This window comes from Monodelphis domestica, chromosome 1 (assembly GCF_027887165.1).
Source record: "Monodelphis domestica isolate mMonDom1 chromosome 1, mMonDom1.pri, whole genome shotgun sequence".
Lineage (NCBI taxonomy): Eukaryota > Metazoa > Chordata > Mammalia > Didelphimorphia > Didelphidae > Monodelphis > Monodelphis domestica.
In genome coordinates this window covers 267080004-267098428 of record NC_077227.1, presented here as the reverse complement: position 1 = coordinate 267098428, position 18425 = coordinate 267080004, and the positions used below count along the sequence as shown (strand labels likewise).

At 38.8% G+C, this 18425-nt stretch overlaps 1 protein-coding gene and 1 long non-coding RNA gene across 3 annotated transcripts in view; one reads left to right on the top strand and one right to left on the bottom strand.

Annotated features, from left to right (window-relative positions):
- The window catches only part of TOMM20L (translocase of outer mitochondrial membrane 20 like), a 13312-nt gene extending 8529 nt beyond the window's left edge, over positions 1-4783 (bottom strand). Inside the window, exons 1-3 of one of the 2 annotated variants that reach the window (XM_001369085.4) lie at positions 4546-4783; positions 4084-4127; positions 1022-1103 (exon numbers count right to left, since the gene is read on the bottom strand). In XM_001369085.4, the coding sequence (XP_001369122.1) occupies positions 1022-1103; positions 4084-4127; positions 4546-4678 (259 nt within the window). In that variant the 5' untranslated portion in view covers positions 4679-4783. The remainder of the gene's footprint in view (positions 1-1021; positions 1104-4083; positions 4128-4545) is intronic. The other variant, XM_016425534.2, reaches the window with a different exon arrangement.
- On the top strand, positions 4774-18425 carry LOC130456316 (uncharacterized). Its single transcript, XR_008914987.1, has 3 exons — positions 4774-8626; positions 12526-13900; positions 16062-18425. It is a non-coding gene; the product is annotated as an uncharacterized LOC130456316 (long non-coding RNA).

Genomic DNA, 18425 nt, shown 5'->3' with positions numbered 1-18425 from the left:
AGTGCTAACATTAACCTGCAGTCATTTTTAAGGAGTGAAACTATCTTGAAAGCCCTAATTTTTATATTTTTAATTGCTTAATCAAAGTCAAAATTATAGATAATATGTAATTAGTTTCCCATGTTCACTCTTTGATTCAATGAACTGTGAAAGCCATATTCCTTCGATGCAAATTGAACACTGAAATCTTCTGAAGAAAAGAATGCAGAGGACATCAAGAACACAGATCCTTCCACAGGATTACAGAGAAATCTACAATTTTTTTTAAATCAGTTGTATATGTCTTTGATAGTTTGTGGTAAGTAATGTTTCATTTTATTTATATGGAATCTTCATTTGCCTAGAACAAATTTTTAAAACACTAGATGGAAATAAAAAATAGACCTCAGAGCAGGCAAAATATGTGTCACAAAGGCCCTGCAATGAGGCATAGGTATTCGTAAGAGAACACCTTCAAGTACTAATTCAAATATTTTTAAGTCTTACTGGAGACATAATTCTGATAGATGGTTATGTTACTAGAACATAACAGGTTAGAAACAGCAAAACATAAAGGGATGAGGAAACTATTAGAAAGAAAACATCCTGAAAACCAAGAAGTGTCAGCTCATACAATAAGAACACAAGGAAGAAGACAATGTTACATCCTATGTTACAGCACAATACAGTAACTAATTTATGTGTTGTTTCTTTTAACAAATAATTATTTCTATAGCACTTTAAGGATTTACAAAGCTTTTTGCATACATTTTCTTTTTTGATTCATGTGACAACCCCCATGCCTTACCAATCTAGATATGTTGAGATTGTTACTAAAATTAACTTTCTCACACCAACACCAAATTTTCCATATAAACTTTTAGCATTCACTGTTACAGAATTTTGTTGAGCAGATTAATTTCATATAACTGAAAAGTCAGACAACTGAAAATAAGGTAAATTTAACTAATTGTAAAATGTTAATAAATTCAATACCTACTTTCAAAAGTAGTTTCTTACAAAAGAATCATAGTAATCTTACCTCTGGATAACCAAAGTTCTCCCATTTGCACCTCTTGAAGAAAGAACTGTTGCAGCTTTTCATTCCTCAAAGCCTCTCGAGACTAAAAGTTTTACAAAATATGTAACAAGCTATTTTAAGGTAATAAGTCAAATCCACGTAATGACCAATAAAAATATTTAGTTCTGTTAAGAAAACTACTTTATACCAATTTCTAAATTGAAAAGGTCACAATATAGTTTTGTGCTAATCTTGAAAGCACCTTCAAACAAATATTCAACAGCAACTAATAAAGATGTATAGTGTATTAAAGTTTAGTAGAGATAGAATGTCACCATCTTTTTCCCAATTTGGTAAATTCAACTGATTGCATTAAAATAGAACTAAAACAATGAAAATTTAAGTAAGTTAAACATTCTTTTTTATTCATTCCTTTGAGGCACTGTAAGGAGGAGAGAGGAAATGGGTGGGGTGGTAATTCTTCAGATATGTACACCAACCTGAAGTGGGGACTGATGGGATTTATGCTACTAGTATGAAATGACCTGACTAGAATTAACTGAAGAGTGTTCCACTTGGCCAAAGAAGCAAGACATCAAGGCAGCATGTGTGGGCCTCCCTCTGCAAATCAGGTTGCTGTGCCCAGGTTTAGTCTGATGAGTTAGCAGATATAGTAGGAAATCCATTGTCCAAAAAAATCAACCTCATTGCCCATCACCCCAGTATTTTGGCTTCACTTCTGAGTGGGGTGTTCTAGATGGTCACTTCCAGCTTTAGAGCTATGATCCTGTGATCCTTTGATTGTTGAAGTTTTCCCCAGGAAACCAATTTAAAATGTAGCTGAGAGGCAGACTTTTGCAGTGAAAAGATCACTAGCCTGGAAGTCAGTAGAGCTAAGTTTGAGTCCTACCCTGCTATTAACCTATGTAATCTTGGCTTGAGCAGCATCTCTGGACCTCATTTTCCTCCACTGTAAAATGAGGACCATCATAGATAATCCCCAAAGTCTCTTGGAGCTCTCAATTCTATGATCTTTTGAATTACCCCTAGATAGAATTCTATCTAGAGCAGCTAGTTACCAACTAACACCTTAATTAGTGGACAGCCAACAAAAGAATGGGACAATGCATAGGCACCTGTGGTTTGGACAAAATGCCTTGTCACCAGGTGAGAGGAAAGGATTAATGGTAGGGGAAGTGAGAGGCCAACTTCCCTTATAGCTCAATTTTTCTTAAGCACATGTCTAGCTTGGGCATGCAGTCCTGTCTTGCTAGAGCTAGCAGTAAAAAGAAGTTGAGGAAATTTAGGCCTCCACTTCCCCTCAACACTGCCATTTTTTCCCCTCCTGGTAGTAAGTCCACCATTCTCACCCCTTTCACATTTAATAGGGCTTGCCTTGACTCCAAAGAGTGAGTAAAAAAAAAAATGAAGCTATTCATGATAGTAAGAATAATTATCTCCTCAAATCATACCAAACCCCATACCCTACTCCACCTATTTTATGAGCTATTATATTTTATTTTTCATTATTTGCATATTATATTTTGCAGCTCTTTTGTCATCAATTTGCAATTAGTTTCCTCAAGGCAGAGTCTCTTTCCCTTAATCACTTGCAGTCTAGATTAAATCTCATGCCATTCTCCTGATCATGAACATCCTCTTAAAACCAAATTCAATGGCCTTTTCTCAGCCCTCGACCTTGACTTCTCTAGTATTCTACACTGCCCAACCCTTTTTCTACCTGAATATTCTCATCCTTAACTTCCATGACACTTCCCAGTTTTGTTCTTACCTCTCTCACCTCTTTATCTAGATTTCCTATTCCTAAAACATGTGCATTGACCAACTGTGTCTTGAGTGCTTCTTTTCTTTCTGAGATCCAGTGGAAGTTATGTATGTAAAGAACTTCATAAATTTAAAATGCCACATATATGACAATGATGGTGTAGGCGGGGACGAAAAATACTAGATTTGGAATCACAGACCCTGGTTTTATCTCCTGCTTCCATACTTATTACCTGGGTAACGGTGAGCAAATTACTTTGACTGGATGGGCCTGTTTCTTTAGTGAGGAGGTTGGACTCAGAAGACCTGAGCTGCCTTCCAGCTTTAAATCTATGACTTCATACTTACATTAAAAACCATAGTCGTCATTACCACAAACAACTTCTCCTGACTTTCCCATTTCTCTCAGCAGTTCCTCCCCACCCCCCACGCCTCCCAAATCCCATTTAAACTCTACAGCCCTACAAGTAAAAGCTCTTCACAATCTGGGCAACTTTATAGCACACACCCTGATCTAAACTGGCATTGTTCTATTTATCATTCCCAGAATGTCTTACATTTTCCCCACCCCTGCATCTGTGCTCATGCCAGCCTGAAAGGCTCTTCCCCTCCCACCCCCTAATTATACTTATCACATTCTGCTAGACCTAGCTCAAGTGGCAGCTTTTTCTCTAATCTGATCATCCTAAACTTTTTCTCTTGAATTCCTTCAGCACTTTGTCCCACTTACTTTGGCACTTTCCATTGACAATTCTTTTTTTTTCCTTCATTTTCCCCTGAAGCATCTCCCTCCCAAACTGTAGGTAATGGGGTTCTTAACCTGGGGCCTGTGGTCTGGTTTGTTTTGTTTGTTTTTTCAATATTTTGAGAACTGTATTTCAATATAATTGGTTTCCTTTGAAATCCCACGTATTTTATGCATTCAACAACTTTGTTCTTTGAAACGGACCAGTAAGCTTCCGCAGATTGCCGTAGGGATCTAGGAAGGACACACACACACACACACACACACACACGCACACGCACATACACACACACACGCACGCACGGTAAGACCTCCTGCGTAGTTCTCAGGCCTATAAACCTCGTCGTTATCCATCAAATTAAAAGAAATGCCCATTTCCCCCTTCATTGCTTTCCTTATTAATTAATCCCTTACTTCAATTTTGTCAGTAGCAAAAGTGTACTCACTCTCAAAAAATAACACCCTGACAAGCAATGGTCCCAACCAGCATATTTATTTTAAGTGGAAAAAGTACTCACTATAAAGTTACACCAGTGTATTTAAAACACTTCACCTGCACACCCCGTTCCTTAGCCTTTTGCTGCTCTGCTCTTCTTTCTGTGAATACAACTGAACTTAGCAGCTCTTCTTGCTGGTGCTGCAGCTGCCCTTCCCCCAGCCCCCTCCAAGGGCTCCTGCTGGAATTCAGGGTGGCATCTGCTCCTAGATTGTGTTCATTTCGGGTCTGACCCGCACTCCACGAGGATGCGGGGGCAGCACCCTCCAGGCTGGACCACTATGACCGAAGATGCTGGCGGGGGCAGCGGGTAGCTTCCCTCCCTCCACCCACGTTTCCTTTTCCTCATGGTGGGGCATGGGCATAACCAGGTGGAGCCTTGGCCTTGCCTGGGGCGGGGGAACCCAGAAATCCAAATTCAAGGACAAAAAACACCGGTCTCGAGAGCCCAGAGCCGGAACCACCCTCCAGCCAGGCCACCTTTTCCCATTCCGGCCCCAGCGGGAGGGACGCACTCACTGTCCCGCAACCGTCGCTTGAACTCGGGATCGCTCCTCCGCTTCCTGTCGAAGTAAACGCAGTAGCCTAGGAAGGCCACCGCGCCACAGACGCCCACGGCGGCCAGGAGATGGAGGACCCGGACACAGGGCATCCAGGCCACGGGCTGGCGCCCGGAGCGCCGGGACCCAGGCGAAGCGTTAGCTTCGGAACCCCCAGGTCGCCCGTCCGCCTGCAGAGTGGCTGGGGCGAGCCAGCCCCCAACCCCCAACACACCCCGAGGACGCTCCCCCACCCCTCATACCCGTACACAATGGACACGCCCCTTCAATCTGCTTCTGGACTCTCGATTACTTCCAGGATCAAACGTCAGGTCCCCAGGTTGACTTTTAAAGTATAACCTGGCCCCAATCTATTTACACTTTTCTCTCACCAAGACTCTTCGCTCCAGTGACTGGCCGCCCAGCCATTCTTCGAAGAAGACCCTCCAATCTCCCACCTCTGGACATTTTCCTGTCCCCCATCTACGACTCTTCCCTCCTCCTCCTGACAACCTCCTGGCTTCCCGGGCTTCTTTTACGTCTTAGCTAAAGTCTCACCCTCTGCGAAGACTTTCTCGATCCCGTTTTAGTGCCTTCCCTCTGAGATTATCCCCAATTCATCCTCTATCTTGTTTGCACATAGTTGTGGCTCCCGTTTGACCGGGAGTTCCTTTAGAGCAAGGACTGTAATTTACCTCTCTTTGTAGCCCCAGAATTTTGTATCCCCTGAGACTTGCCTTTCTGTGTATCCCCCGACGGGTGTCTGACACATAGATGTTCAATAAATGATTGTGGAAGACGCCATACTTGTGAATAGACACACCACATGCTTCCCTTCATTGCTGCCAAAGTCATCGAGTCAAGCCTTCCCACCTGAGACCTCTGTCCTGGACCAGAGGCCCCTGTTTCCAAGTCTTGCTGATTCTCAAGTGTCCTCAGGAGGAGAGAAGAGTGCAATCGCCAACCATTTTATTAGAGACGGTTCCTTTCTTGTTCCTGCCATGGTTTAAATCAACATAAACACAGACTAACAAAACGGTGAGCAAGCACCCTGCTCTCCCCAGTGGCGTCATCCTCAAATAGAAACGGGGGCCACTAGTCTGTACAGAAGTATCCCCGTGGGCTGCATTTTGACAGTTTTTAAATGGAGTGTTATCTTTCTTTTATTGTTTTTTTTTTATTTGTTTTCTTAAGAATTTCCCAATGATACCTTCACTCTTAGAATCAATACTATGTAGTGGTTCCAAGGCAGAAGAAGAGCAGTAAGGGCTAGGCAATGGAGGTTAAGTGACTTGCCCAGGGTCACACAGCTGGAAAGTGATGTCAAATTTGAACCCAAGCCTGACCCTCAATTCACTGAGCCACCTAGCTTGCTACCCTGCCCCCATTATATTTTTATCCGGATGTAGCCACACTTGAAGAGTGTTATGGGATGCCAATATCTGACACCTCTGAAGCCAAAGCACTACCCCCATTCCTTGCTCCCAAAGGCAGACACAATACTCATAAAATATACATCTAAGCACACACACACTTGCATACACAGATGTGTCATCATCCACATGCTACACATCAGCCATTGAATACATGAGCAAAAGATGCACAATAATAGTAAAGCAATGCAAATGGTAGTAATCCTAAAGAATAACAAGATATTTATTCAGCCATTCCACAAATAAACAAAAATGTATAGTTAGCAAATATATCAATGTCATTTGCATTATAGAACAAAGGAAAAAAAAACTGGAACAAGACAATCACAAAGCGAAACTATATTCAAAATATGCAGCAATTAGCCTGCATCAACCAGGTATGATTCCCTAGAGGAGGACCAGGACACATTCTCCCCCTCCAAGCCCTGCTTCCTCCTGCCCCTGAGGGGGGGTCAGGACATAAGCTTCTTACCTCCCAACTAGCTTCTGGAAGTGCCCCAAGCCAACAATATTGCCAGTCCTGGACAGGCCACTGGACTTCCTTAACACACACCTCCTCCGGCTTCTCAAGGCCTGTCAAGACACATTAACACCACCTACTGCAAGTGCAGGACCTCTAGGGATAACCTTTAGACATCTAATCACTTGCTGTCCTCATGAGACCTCTCCTGCTCCACAGACACTCTGCCTGAACTCATGGTTTCCCCAGTGGTTATCAAAATTCCTCTGCCTTTTGCTTTCCCCATTCCAATAATGACTTTCTTGCTGGGAAAGAACAAATCCCTCTCCCTAATGCCAGCTCTCTACTCCTTCATTCTTAGTCACCTCCACCCCTCCTGTGCCACTACCAGATCTACCTGAACCTTCCACACTACCCTCGAAAATGCTTGCTTTGTGATCAACAAATTAACGATTATTAACAATTAACAAGTGCTCTTATCTTTATCTTTCTGTTTTCGGGTGCTCACTCAGACTGGACTCCCTGTGGATAACATTGTGTGCTTGGCCCCCTTTCCAGTACTTGCAGCTTCTCTCATACATCCTCCCCATCTCCCAATCAATGGTCATGGTGAATGAATACATAAATCAGAATACTCTGTGCTTCCCCGTTACAACTTGCTGGATCTCCCTCTATCACTGATACTCACCAACCTTTACTCCTTTGAGCTTCATCCTATTGAAATTTATCACCCAATTTATCACCCAGTAGATATTATTTACTTTTCTTGTCTCCTCAGTTCTCCCATAAAACCCTTTCCCCTAACCATTTTAGCTAAGAAATTCCCACACATACATTTTTTTAAAAAGTAGTCATTATTCACAAGCTCCCTTTTCTCTTATTCTCATCTTATGTCCCTCTGAAGTCTACCATGTCCTCCTTGACTACAGTCTCTGATGAAAGTGCCCCTTCTTGACAAGATCATTCCCCTTGGGTCCCATTCTCTCCCATCTTCTAATACACATTTCCCCATTATCATCCCTAATATCTCTAATCTGTTCCCATCTATAATTCCTTCTGGGTTACCTAAAAACATTCTTATATTTCCCCTAATCTCAAAAAAAAAACCTGACTAGATACTACTATCCCACTGTGATACCCCCCAAAAAAGTTCTGTTCCCTATTCATTATTCTCTCTACACAATCTCATTTGATAATCTCATTTACCAGTCCTTTGCCATAACAAAAAGTAATACTGAAATTTTATTTATACATAATAGATCCTTTATCTCTGGCCTCTTTGGAGTATAGGCCTAGTAGTAGTATTGCTGAGTCAAAGGTTATGTGTATTATAGTTCCACATTGCTTTCCAGCATAGTCGGGCCAATTCATAGCTCCACCAACAGGGTTCCTTATCCATGCAGACATCTCCCAACAACTGACACTTTTCTTGATTTGTGTCATCTCTGCCAATCTGAAGGGCACGAGGACTCTAGAGTTGTTTTAATTGACATTTTGAGTATTTGGGAGCATTTTTTCTTTTGACAACTACCTAATCATATTCTTTGACCACTTACCACTTGAAGAATGGCACTCATTCTATATTTGTTTCAATTCCTTATCTATCTTGGATATCGGACCTTCCCTTCCCATTCTAATTTCATTAATTTTGCTAAAAACTTTTCAATTTTATGTAATCAAAATTGTCTTTATTTTTTTATGATGATCTATACCCTATATTTGGTCAAGAATTCTCCTCTTATCCATAGTTATGTTTGAACTTCTGCTATATGATATTTTTATATTTGATCATGTATAGTCATTTGAAATTTGTGGTATGCTATGCATTGTGTTGTCACCCAGAATAAAAGAGAAGTGAGAAGGGCCTAAAATAGAGTGGTGGCTATGGGACCAAAATTTGATCCTATGTCCTATCCACCTCATCAATACAAGACATCACAATGTTTAAAGTACTGAAAATATTTGTGTTGATATCTGTATTACACTTAATTTGGATCCTGGCTTCAGAGAGTTTGATTAAATCCAGAATACAGGCCATGGACAAACTTAATCGTATCTTTGTTCTTTCTTTTACCATGAAACCCATTATGAGCCACCCACAAAAAGGAACGAGCCCCTGGATGCTGGGAAATTTAAAGATTTTTCTTAGAATTCACACAGCCATGAAGGTAAGGCCATATTTCTATCAGAATAGAATCAATAAATTTTCAGTTAGCCAAGGAGTGAGTCAGACTCTACCCTATTTGTTTTCTACTTTTGTTACCCCTACAACTATTAATGCTCAAAGGAAGATCAGGGAGCAAAGTTAACAGATAATATTAGACAATAGATCTTGCTCCCTCACCAGTCACTGTCCTAGAATCCCTGCGAAGCAATGAAAACTGGGAGAGCAATTTATACATGCCTCAGATTTGGGGACCATTGTGCATAAAAGGGAAAATTAAAGAATGATCTTTATTGCTGTGGTGCTTTAGATGATTAAGTGAGTTCAACCTTGAGGCAGATGTAGCATTCTCCATCACCAGCTGTTCTGAGGTTTTTCGCTGACAGTCAGGAACATTCTTCAATACATATGTGCATACCTTTGTCCAAGAACTCTTTTTCCTTTCCTAGTAGGTTTGCTGATTTACCCCAGTACTAACTCATTTAGAAAACATTTCTAAATGCTACGTGTTAGAAGTAATATGACAAGAGAATTCAGTCTCTTCTTTCCAAATGCTCACTAGAAAACTAAAATGATACTAACTTGCTTGATAACTGATTGGATATGAGGACTGAAGGTGAGGAAAAGGTTGAGAATGACTGAAAGGTGGCAAACCCAGGTAATTCAAAGAAGGCTTATGCCCTCAAAAGAATTAGGAAAGTATGGAAAGAATGATTCTTTCTTGAGGGGGGAGGTCCATGAAGAATCAATCAACAAACATTTATCAAGCATTAACTAGGTGCCAGGCCTTGTGCTAAGTGCTTGAGATTCCCAAAAGGGAAACAGTCCCTGCTCTCAAAGACCTCGAGTTCCAGATGTGTATGACACATTCACATGGAGCTGACTAGAGGGAATTAGTGATTTGAGACTGAAGCTTAAATGACTGCATATGTAGTTTGGGAAAGAACTGCATAGAGTTTCTTTTCATACTCTCTCCCTTCCCAGCCACATTAAATATAGATGTTAGAATAAGCTAAATACTGTTTACATTATTTCAAGAAATTGCAGCGGTTCCTTTTTTCCCCTTAACAAAGTACAGCGACCTATCATGAGTTACATTCCAGAGACACCCCCCAAAGGTGAAAATACACGAAGTAGCAGCATTATATTTATTTCATTATTTATGTGCATTTTAAGGCTTTATAAACCCTTCCCAGTTTCCTATAAACCTTTTCCACACTTATTTTTATATAACCTTTCCCACACTCTTATAAATACTTCACATGCTCTTAAACACTTTCTATACTCTTAAATCTACTAATTTTAACAAAATCCTGTGATATAGTGAAAACTCCATGATACAGAATTAGATATATATTTTTAAAACCTGCAATAAAGTGAAGCCACAATAAGTGAACCATGATATAGTGAGGGACAGCTGTATACAACTGATCCTCTTTTACCCAGAATCATATAACTCTTTGAATCTTAGAGATCTAATTTACCACAACAGCATGCTTTAAGAGATACAGGAACTGAGATCCTGGAAAACTAAAGTCATAGAAGATTATTATTCTTTATTATTTTAAGATGTCCTTTTCATTATGAATCAAACCATCAACAAATATAAACATTTCAATTTGTTTTTTAAAAAATGATTGTGTAAAAAACCATGAACTTTGGTGACACTTGTTTTCTTTAAAGTATATTTTTAAATTTAACAAAGTAGTAACAGAATTGCTCTGTTTTTCTTTTCTTCAGGGTATTTTTGCAGTTTAAATGGTGTATTTTTTTTGTATTTCTATTACTAACACTAATTTACTGTGCCGCTCTCTCCAACCAAATAGAGCCTTGTAACCACTATGTATAATCAAGCAAAACATTTATTGACCATGTCTGAAATTGCACATGCCATTTGGCACCTCTATTTTCTCTATCATTTCTCTGCCAAGAGGTGAGAAATATGCCCAATAGAAAGATGAATGGCACAACCACGATTGAATCCAAAGCTTCTGGCAACTCACAACTACCTCATCTCCTGTTTTTCCTTATTTCTCAGATTATCCAGTGAAGTCTATTTGCTTACCAAATTTTCCCCCTATTTCATTACTTTTTGCCTCATGATCTCCATTGGTAAAAGGGTAACACCCCCATCAGTGATTAGTATTGCACAGAAACAATTTTGAATTTATTTTTATCTGTGAATATATTGCATTCTCCTAATAGGCAAACTTTTGCTTAAAACTGCACTGACAGGGAGCACCTAGGTGGCTCAATGCCACTGCTAGGCCTGCAGTTGGAAGACTTAGATTCAAATCTAGTCTCAGACCCTTCCTAGCTGTGTGTGATCCTTGGCAAGTCATTTAATTCTGATTTCCTTGTCCTTGCCTTCCTGTTTTAGAGTTGTTATTACAATATAAATTAAGGGTTAAAAAGAAAAAAACCTGCACTGACCCCCTGTATAAGTTCTTTTAGCAAAGGCGGTCTTGATTTGCAGGTTTCTCCCTAGTACCTTAGCATAATTGATGGCATCTAGTAGGCTCTTTACAAATACTTTTTGATTGGAAAACCATAGCCGTGAATTGTGTGTGAATAATACCAAATTCATGATATGCATATTTGTTGTGAGGATCCAGTGAGATGTATACAAAGTGTTTGCAAGCCATTAAATTCTAAATAAATGCTATTATTACTTTTTCTAATCCCACAAAGCCAAGTCATGACTCTGAAATTTTTTTTCAAATTGTCCAATAGGTAACCATCTATTAACAGAATAACCTAAAATAAACACAACAACCAACTGCAGATCTTTTAGAAGAAAATTTATTTTTTAATGACAAAATTATTGCTATTAGTTGCAACTTCTTCAACTTAACCCCATATTCAGTTTTATGATGTGGCAATATATATCTTAGTACCATCTCTTGTGAAAGCCCCACATGGCATTCAAAAAATCTAGAATGCAATTAGGTTTACAAGTTTCCTCAAAGAAAGCTCCAGTATGGCTGTGCTGTTCAAATAACTAACATCTATAGAACTATAGTTTATAGTTTGTGCTCTTCCCCAACTCGTCCACTTAGGAGTATCACTCCCAGTTCAGAAAAAGCTAACAGAAAATATAACTATCGCTTTTCCTAGAAAATATACCTATGGTCATTTAAACACATTCAAAACTAAAAATCATTGCCAAGGAAGCCTCATCTGAACCTTAATATTACCTAATTTGACTGGAATTAATTTATCTTTTTTCACAGCTATGTTATTGTTACTATCATCCAACATTTCATATACTAGTAGTATAAGTACATTGATTGGTTGCTTATCAGGATGTTCCAGGCTGTATCTGACCTGTGAGTTAAAAAATTGCTATTTCAGGAAGGAGTCTGTAAATAGAACTATTTTTCATGTTCTTATGAATAGCTGACCTAGTTGCTTTCTTATCTCTCTTTCTTAAGGCATTTGGAGGCTTAGCCATCACATTTCTCTGATAAAGCATTAACCCTCAATTGATGGAACTTCCTTTTCCACAACCTTTTCTTTTATGAGTAGCTAGGTGGCACAACGGATAGTGTTGGACTTAGAGTCAGGAGAAACTGAGCTCTCACTCTAACTTCTCTCAACATCTGTAAAATAGGGATAATAATAGCATTTACCTCACTGGGTTGTTGTGAGGATCCAAAGAGATGTATGCAAAGTATTTGCAAACCATAAGATTCTAAATAAATGCTATTTTTTTTAATCCCACAAAACCAAAAATAGACTGCCAGTAAGAGGTACAATATATGTAGTTCAAAGTGGTTTAAATGGATTGACCAATGTTGATGGTCAATAAAGATACCAATTACACAAATTACACTGTTAAACTGTAAATAAAATCCGTAATCATATCAATAAGGTTTCTAAAACAAAGTAATTTTCTGGCAGAATCACAATGGTCTTCAGAGACACTAACTACAAATAAATTACTTGATCTTCATATAGAACAAGGAAGATGAAAAATAGCAAAGCAGAAGAAAAAAGGTAATGGAAGACAGAATAGAAAGCAAAATGATATTAAAGACATCTTACATTTGTCGAGAACAGCTGCCCGTGTTTAGATAAATCAGAGGGCTGGAGAGCACCACTGTGTTCTTGTTCAATTACCTGGAAGGGCCATCTATTTGAAAGTTAGCTGGCTATAAAGCTAAACTGAGTTTTTGTGCCCTATCAAAAGTATACAAGATTGCAGATATAATAAAGACACTTTTTGTAATCTTTTATACAAATTTTACTCTCCTAATTTTTTTTTTGCTCAGAATCACAGAGCTACATAGTGGCAGAGAGGGAACTAGAATACTCAGATCACTTGATTCCTTGGTTCTCTTAGTTGACTTCTTTTTCAATTATTGATACTTTTTTTAAAAAAAATTACACCATAACATTAATCTTTTAAAACTTTTGAGTTCCCTTCTTTCCTTCCTCTCTCCCTCCCTTCTCCTACCCTTGAGGAAACAAGCAATATGATACATTTGATTCATTGTTTTTGTTTTAAAAACCCATATCTTGTCTTACAATTGATACTATGCATTGGTTCTAATGTAGATGAGTGGTAAAGGCTAGGCAATGGGGAATTAAAATGATTTACCCAGTCACACAACTAGGAAGTGTCTAAGGTCATATTTGAACCCAGTATCTTCTATTTCTGGGCCTGGTGAGCTATTTAGCTGTCCCCCATTTGATTCATTGTTCAGGATTTTTTTCTACACTAGAATCAAGTATTAAATAGAAACTTAGCAAGTGTCTTGCTATGTGTCAGTAACACTGCTCAGCACCTAGGTCACAAAAACAAAAAAATGAAAAGTCTTTATCCTAAATGACCTTCTATTCTATGATGGTGGTATGAGGAAGTCACATGGACATATAAATATAAAATATATGCAAAGTAAACACAAGGGAATATTTGGAGGAGATGGGAGAGCAGAGAAGCAGCAGGAGAAAGCAAGAAATGCTTCATATAGGAGATAGCACTTCAGCTGGGGGCTTGAATGTAGCTAGGAACTTTAAGAAAGAGGAGGACCATCATTCACAAGTCAGAGATGTAACATGGCACAAACGATGCCAGATAGACCAGTTGGCAACATAGCATTATGAAATCAGTCTAGAATCAAAGGTTAAAAATGTAAATAAAAAGAATAAAATTAAGTCAAACACTATGTTTGCATTCAGGATTGACAAAAAGACCAAGAAAAGAGGAAGGGAACTCACCTCCTTTTATTGGAGAGGTGAGAGACCATGGATATGGAAAATATTGTCAGACAAGGTCAGTGTGTTTTTGCTTAACTGTTTTTTTCTCTGTTAAGGGAAGGGAGGTGAGATCTGAAGGCTAGATCTGAAAATTATTGTGACGTAAGAACAAAGCTGTCAATAAAAGCTTTAAAAATAAGTCTTTTCAAAAAGAAAATTAAAATAAATTAATCTTTTTAAAAAAGAAAAGATAGGTTGGGAGACATAAAAAGCAAATCAGAGGAGTTTGCATTTCATCCCAGAGATAATAAGGAACCACTTAAGTTCCCTGAGTAGATGACATGGTTATATTTATTCAAAGAGAAATAACCCCAGTTGTGTAGCAGAATGAAAATTATCCCCTTACTGAAAATCCAGGTGATATTGAAGATTCTGATAAAAGTGCTAATCGAAGTTACAGTTGAGAGTGAAGAGTTAACACTTAGAATCTCTGGATTCTTCCTATTATCTAATAGAATTTGAATAATTTGCATCTTTTCAAGAGGCCTATTCCCTTTAATGGGTTGTTGTTTTTTTTGTACTTTTATGCATTTGACAAACCATGGAAAGGGCAATAGATGGAACATGAGAGGAAAAGAGCTCTATTATTGCCTATATGACCTTGGACAAGTATATAGCTCTAGGCCTTAATTCCTTATCTGTCCATAGGAGATTGGAACAAATGGCCTCTGAGGTCTCTTCAAGCTCTATCTATGACCTTATGATTACTCTTCCTTCTGGATTCTACTTTTGTAATATCTTACATCTGATGTTCTCCCCACATGTATAGCCATGACCCTTGTTGAGGCTCTCATAACTACTTACCTGGACATTTGCAGATTCTCAGTTGGGCATCCTGTTTTCAGTCTCCTTTTTCCAATCCATCCATCCATCCATCTATCCATCCTTAAAGTTGCCAAACTGATCTTTCTAAAGTTCAAGTTTGACCATGTTACTCTCCTGCTCAAGAATTTTTGGTGGCTTTCTGGGCGCTCTGGAATCAAATACAAACTCCTCTGTTGGGTGTTTAAAGCTTTGCACAATCAGGCTAGTCTTACCTGCTAGACATTTATAGTACTTTCTTTCAGACACTCTATTTACCAGCCAGTGTCCAAATTTAACATTCCATGTCTAAAATGTACTCCTTCCTCACTTCTGCATCTTCAAATTCTTTTGTAAAGATTCAGCTTAGATGCTAATTCCCAAAAGAAGCCTTTCCCAATCCTTCCAGATAGAAATGCTCTCTCCCTCTGGAAACTACTTTTCAGTTGTATTTACTTATCTGTGAACACTCTGTATTCTTCCTCTTTTTTGTCTTTAAATCTCCACTGCCTAGCACAGTGCCAGTACTGAATGCTCTTAACATGGAAAAAAGTGTCACTCGACTATTAATGTGGATAAAACAAGTCTTTCCCTCTGTATTTCCTATTGAACAGCACTGTCTAAAGCAGTGGTGCCAAAAACTCAAATAGGGAGCCATTTAATGGGAGGTAAGGATCCCAGCAAGGCAGCAACATATTGACTTAGAATATCACATAATAACATTGTCAATGTTTTATTGTATTTTTATTTTGTTAAATATGTGGTTCTGGCCACACATTAAAGTGTGGTTGCATTGGACACTTCTGGTGTAAAGGCATGAAAACTTAGGGATCCTAACCAAACTACACAGGCCTGAACACAAATAATGGCAGAGTAAGTCAATGAGCAGCAATGGTAGAAAGAACAGGGGACTACAAGTCAGAAAACCCAGATTCTGGTCCCATTTCAGCCCTTTACTAGGCATGTAACTGCTGCAGCTGGTTTTCCGTATTTTTATAATGATGGTAACTAACACTTAAATGACCTTTCACACCACATTGTCTGTCATGCAAGAAGGACTAAGTAGGAGGGGATGTGGCAAAGTCGGGACATTAATTCACTGCTGCTGGGGATGTGAACTGATCCAACCCTTCTGGAGGGCAATTTGGAACTATGCCCAAAGGGCGACAAAAGACTGTCTGCCTTTTGATCCAGCCATAGCACTGCTGGGTTTGTACCCCCAAAGAGATAATAAGGAAAAATAAATGTACAAGACTATTCATAGCTGTGCTCTTTGTGGTGGCAAAAACTTGGAAAATGAGGGGATGCCCTTCCATTGGGGAATGGCTGAACAAATTGTGGTATATGTTGGTGATGGAATACTATTGTGCTCAAAGGAATAATGAACTGGAGGAATTCCATGGAGACTGGAACAACCTCCAGGAAGTGATGCAGAGCAAGAGGAGCAGAACCAGAAGAACATTGTACACAGAGACTGATACACTGTGGTACAATCGAACACAATGGATTTCTCCATTAGGGTCAATGCAATGTCCCTGAACAATCTGCAGGGATCTAGGAGAAAAAATACTATCCACAAGCAGAGGACAAACTGTGGGAGTAAAAACACCGAGGAAAAACAACTGCTTGATTACAGGGGTGGAAATATGACTGAGGAGAGACTCTGAATGAACACTCTAATGCAAATACCCACAACACGGAAATGGGTTCGAATCAAGGACACATGTGATACCCAGTGGAATCGCGCGTCGGCTATGGGATGATGGGGGGAGAGGGGGTTGAGGAGAAAAGAAAATGATCTTTGTCTCCAATGAATAATGCTCGGAAATGACCAAATAAAATAATGTTAAAAAAACAAAAAGGACTAAGTAAACAAATTGCTATATAAACTTGAGTTGTCTTAATCTGAGGCTGTTGGAATAGAAAATCTCCCAGGGCCCTTCTAACTCAAAAATCTGATTCCTTTACTCACTCTGATTCTACATAGGCTTTCAAAATTAGCTCAAAATATAATCTAAGATGGCTGGAAGAATGGACAAAAATGAGTCAAAGAATGGGAAATTTCAAAGACCAAAAAAATGCCAAATTTCATAGATTTCCTTAATAGCCTTCCCTATGAAAGATTGGTCATTAACAGAGTAGTAATGGGCTACAGGACAAAGACAGAAGGCCTGGAAGTCACCAAGACCTGGCTTTGGTTCTCTCTTCAGACACATCCAGGAGTGTGACTATGGGAAAGGGAAAGCAGTGTTTCCTAGCTCTAAGTTACAAAACAGTTGCTAATGTTCATTGGTAGAAGAGCTATCACTAATGATATCACAAATCCAAGGAAAACAACTCCCCAGACCCAGTGTTCCTTAACAGCTCTCCCCACTAAATACAAGACAAAAAAGAAAATCTATAAATTGTGCAAATAGTTACATAATCATTGTGTATGTAAATACGTGTACATGTAGAGATAAATACACACACACACACACACACACACACACACACACACACACACACGTTCTCCATTATGCCAGTAGCCATTATTAACAGAATTATAAGGTTACACTTTCTTGGCTTTGGTTTAACTGGTGATGGAAACTTTAAAAAAAATCCTTACCATCTTTTTTACAATCAATACTCTGTATAGGTTCTAAGGCAGAAGAGTGGTAAGGGCTCAGCAATGGTGATTAAATGACTTGCTCAGGGTCACATAACCTTAAAGTATCTGAGGCTAGATTTGAACCCAGGACCTTCTATCTCTATCCCTGGCCCTCAGTCCACTACCTAGTTGCCTCCTTAGTTGGAAACTTCTGTTGAAGAAATGCAGATCAACATTAGTTTTCTGTAACACAGATTAGGGAGCTACCTGGGTTGGTTAAGTACCTTGGAGGTTGCTAGCCATGTAGGGCAGAGGTGTCAAATACATCAAAATTCCTTAGAGGAAACCAGATTAAAAAGTTATTGGGAAGGGGTAGCTGGGTGGCTCAGTGGATTGAGAGTCAGGCCTGGAGACGGGAGGTCCTGGGTTCATATTTGACCTCATACACTTCCTAATTGTGTGATCCTGGGCAAGTCACTTAACCCCCATTGCCAAGCCCTTACTGCTCTTTTGCCTTAGAACCAACACACAGTATTGATTCTAAGATGGAAGGTAAAGGTTTAAAAAAATAATTGGCAAATAAAAATACAAAACACGTATAATGTTAATTTCAGATTTTCTAAGTCAATATGCAGCCATTTCTATTTGAATTTGACATTTCTAATGCAAAGAAACAAAAGCTTTCGTAATACAAAAATATTCACTAATGAATTGACCCATTCATAAAATTAGACCTTAAGGATCTCTATGCATTCTGAATATTAATTTGTCCATTCAACCCTTTTAATAAAATAGATCCAAAAAAATTGTGAAGCTCTCCAAAAGAGAATCCTGTGAAAGTATTACAAAGCCTTTCAAGCAAACTGATTAAATTATCCAGTATTTTATGATCTCTTAACCTAAAGGATATTGAGCATACCATGAAATAATAAACCTATGCCCCAAACCTGATTCATTCTTTTGCCTGTTCTAACCATTAATGCAGAGTGACGATCATAACCTAAATTAGAGAGATAATAAAAACTTATTATACTATTTTTCAAGATAAAGTTCCAAAAAATGTTGTAACACCCCCTCCAATTTCTTATGAAATTTTGGTTCTCATTATGAGCTTATTCAATTTAGTCTTTTTTTCTGGGACCATTCTCTT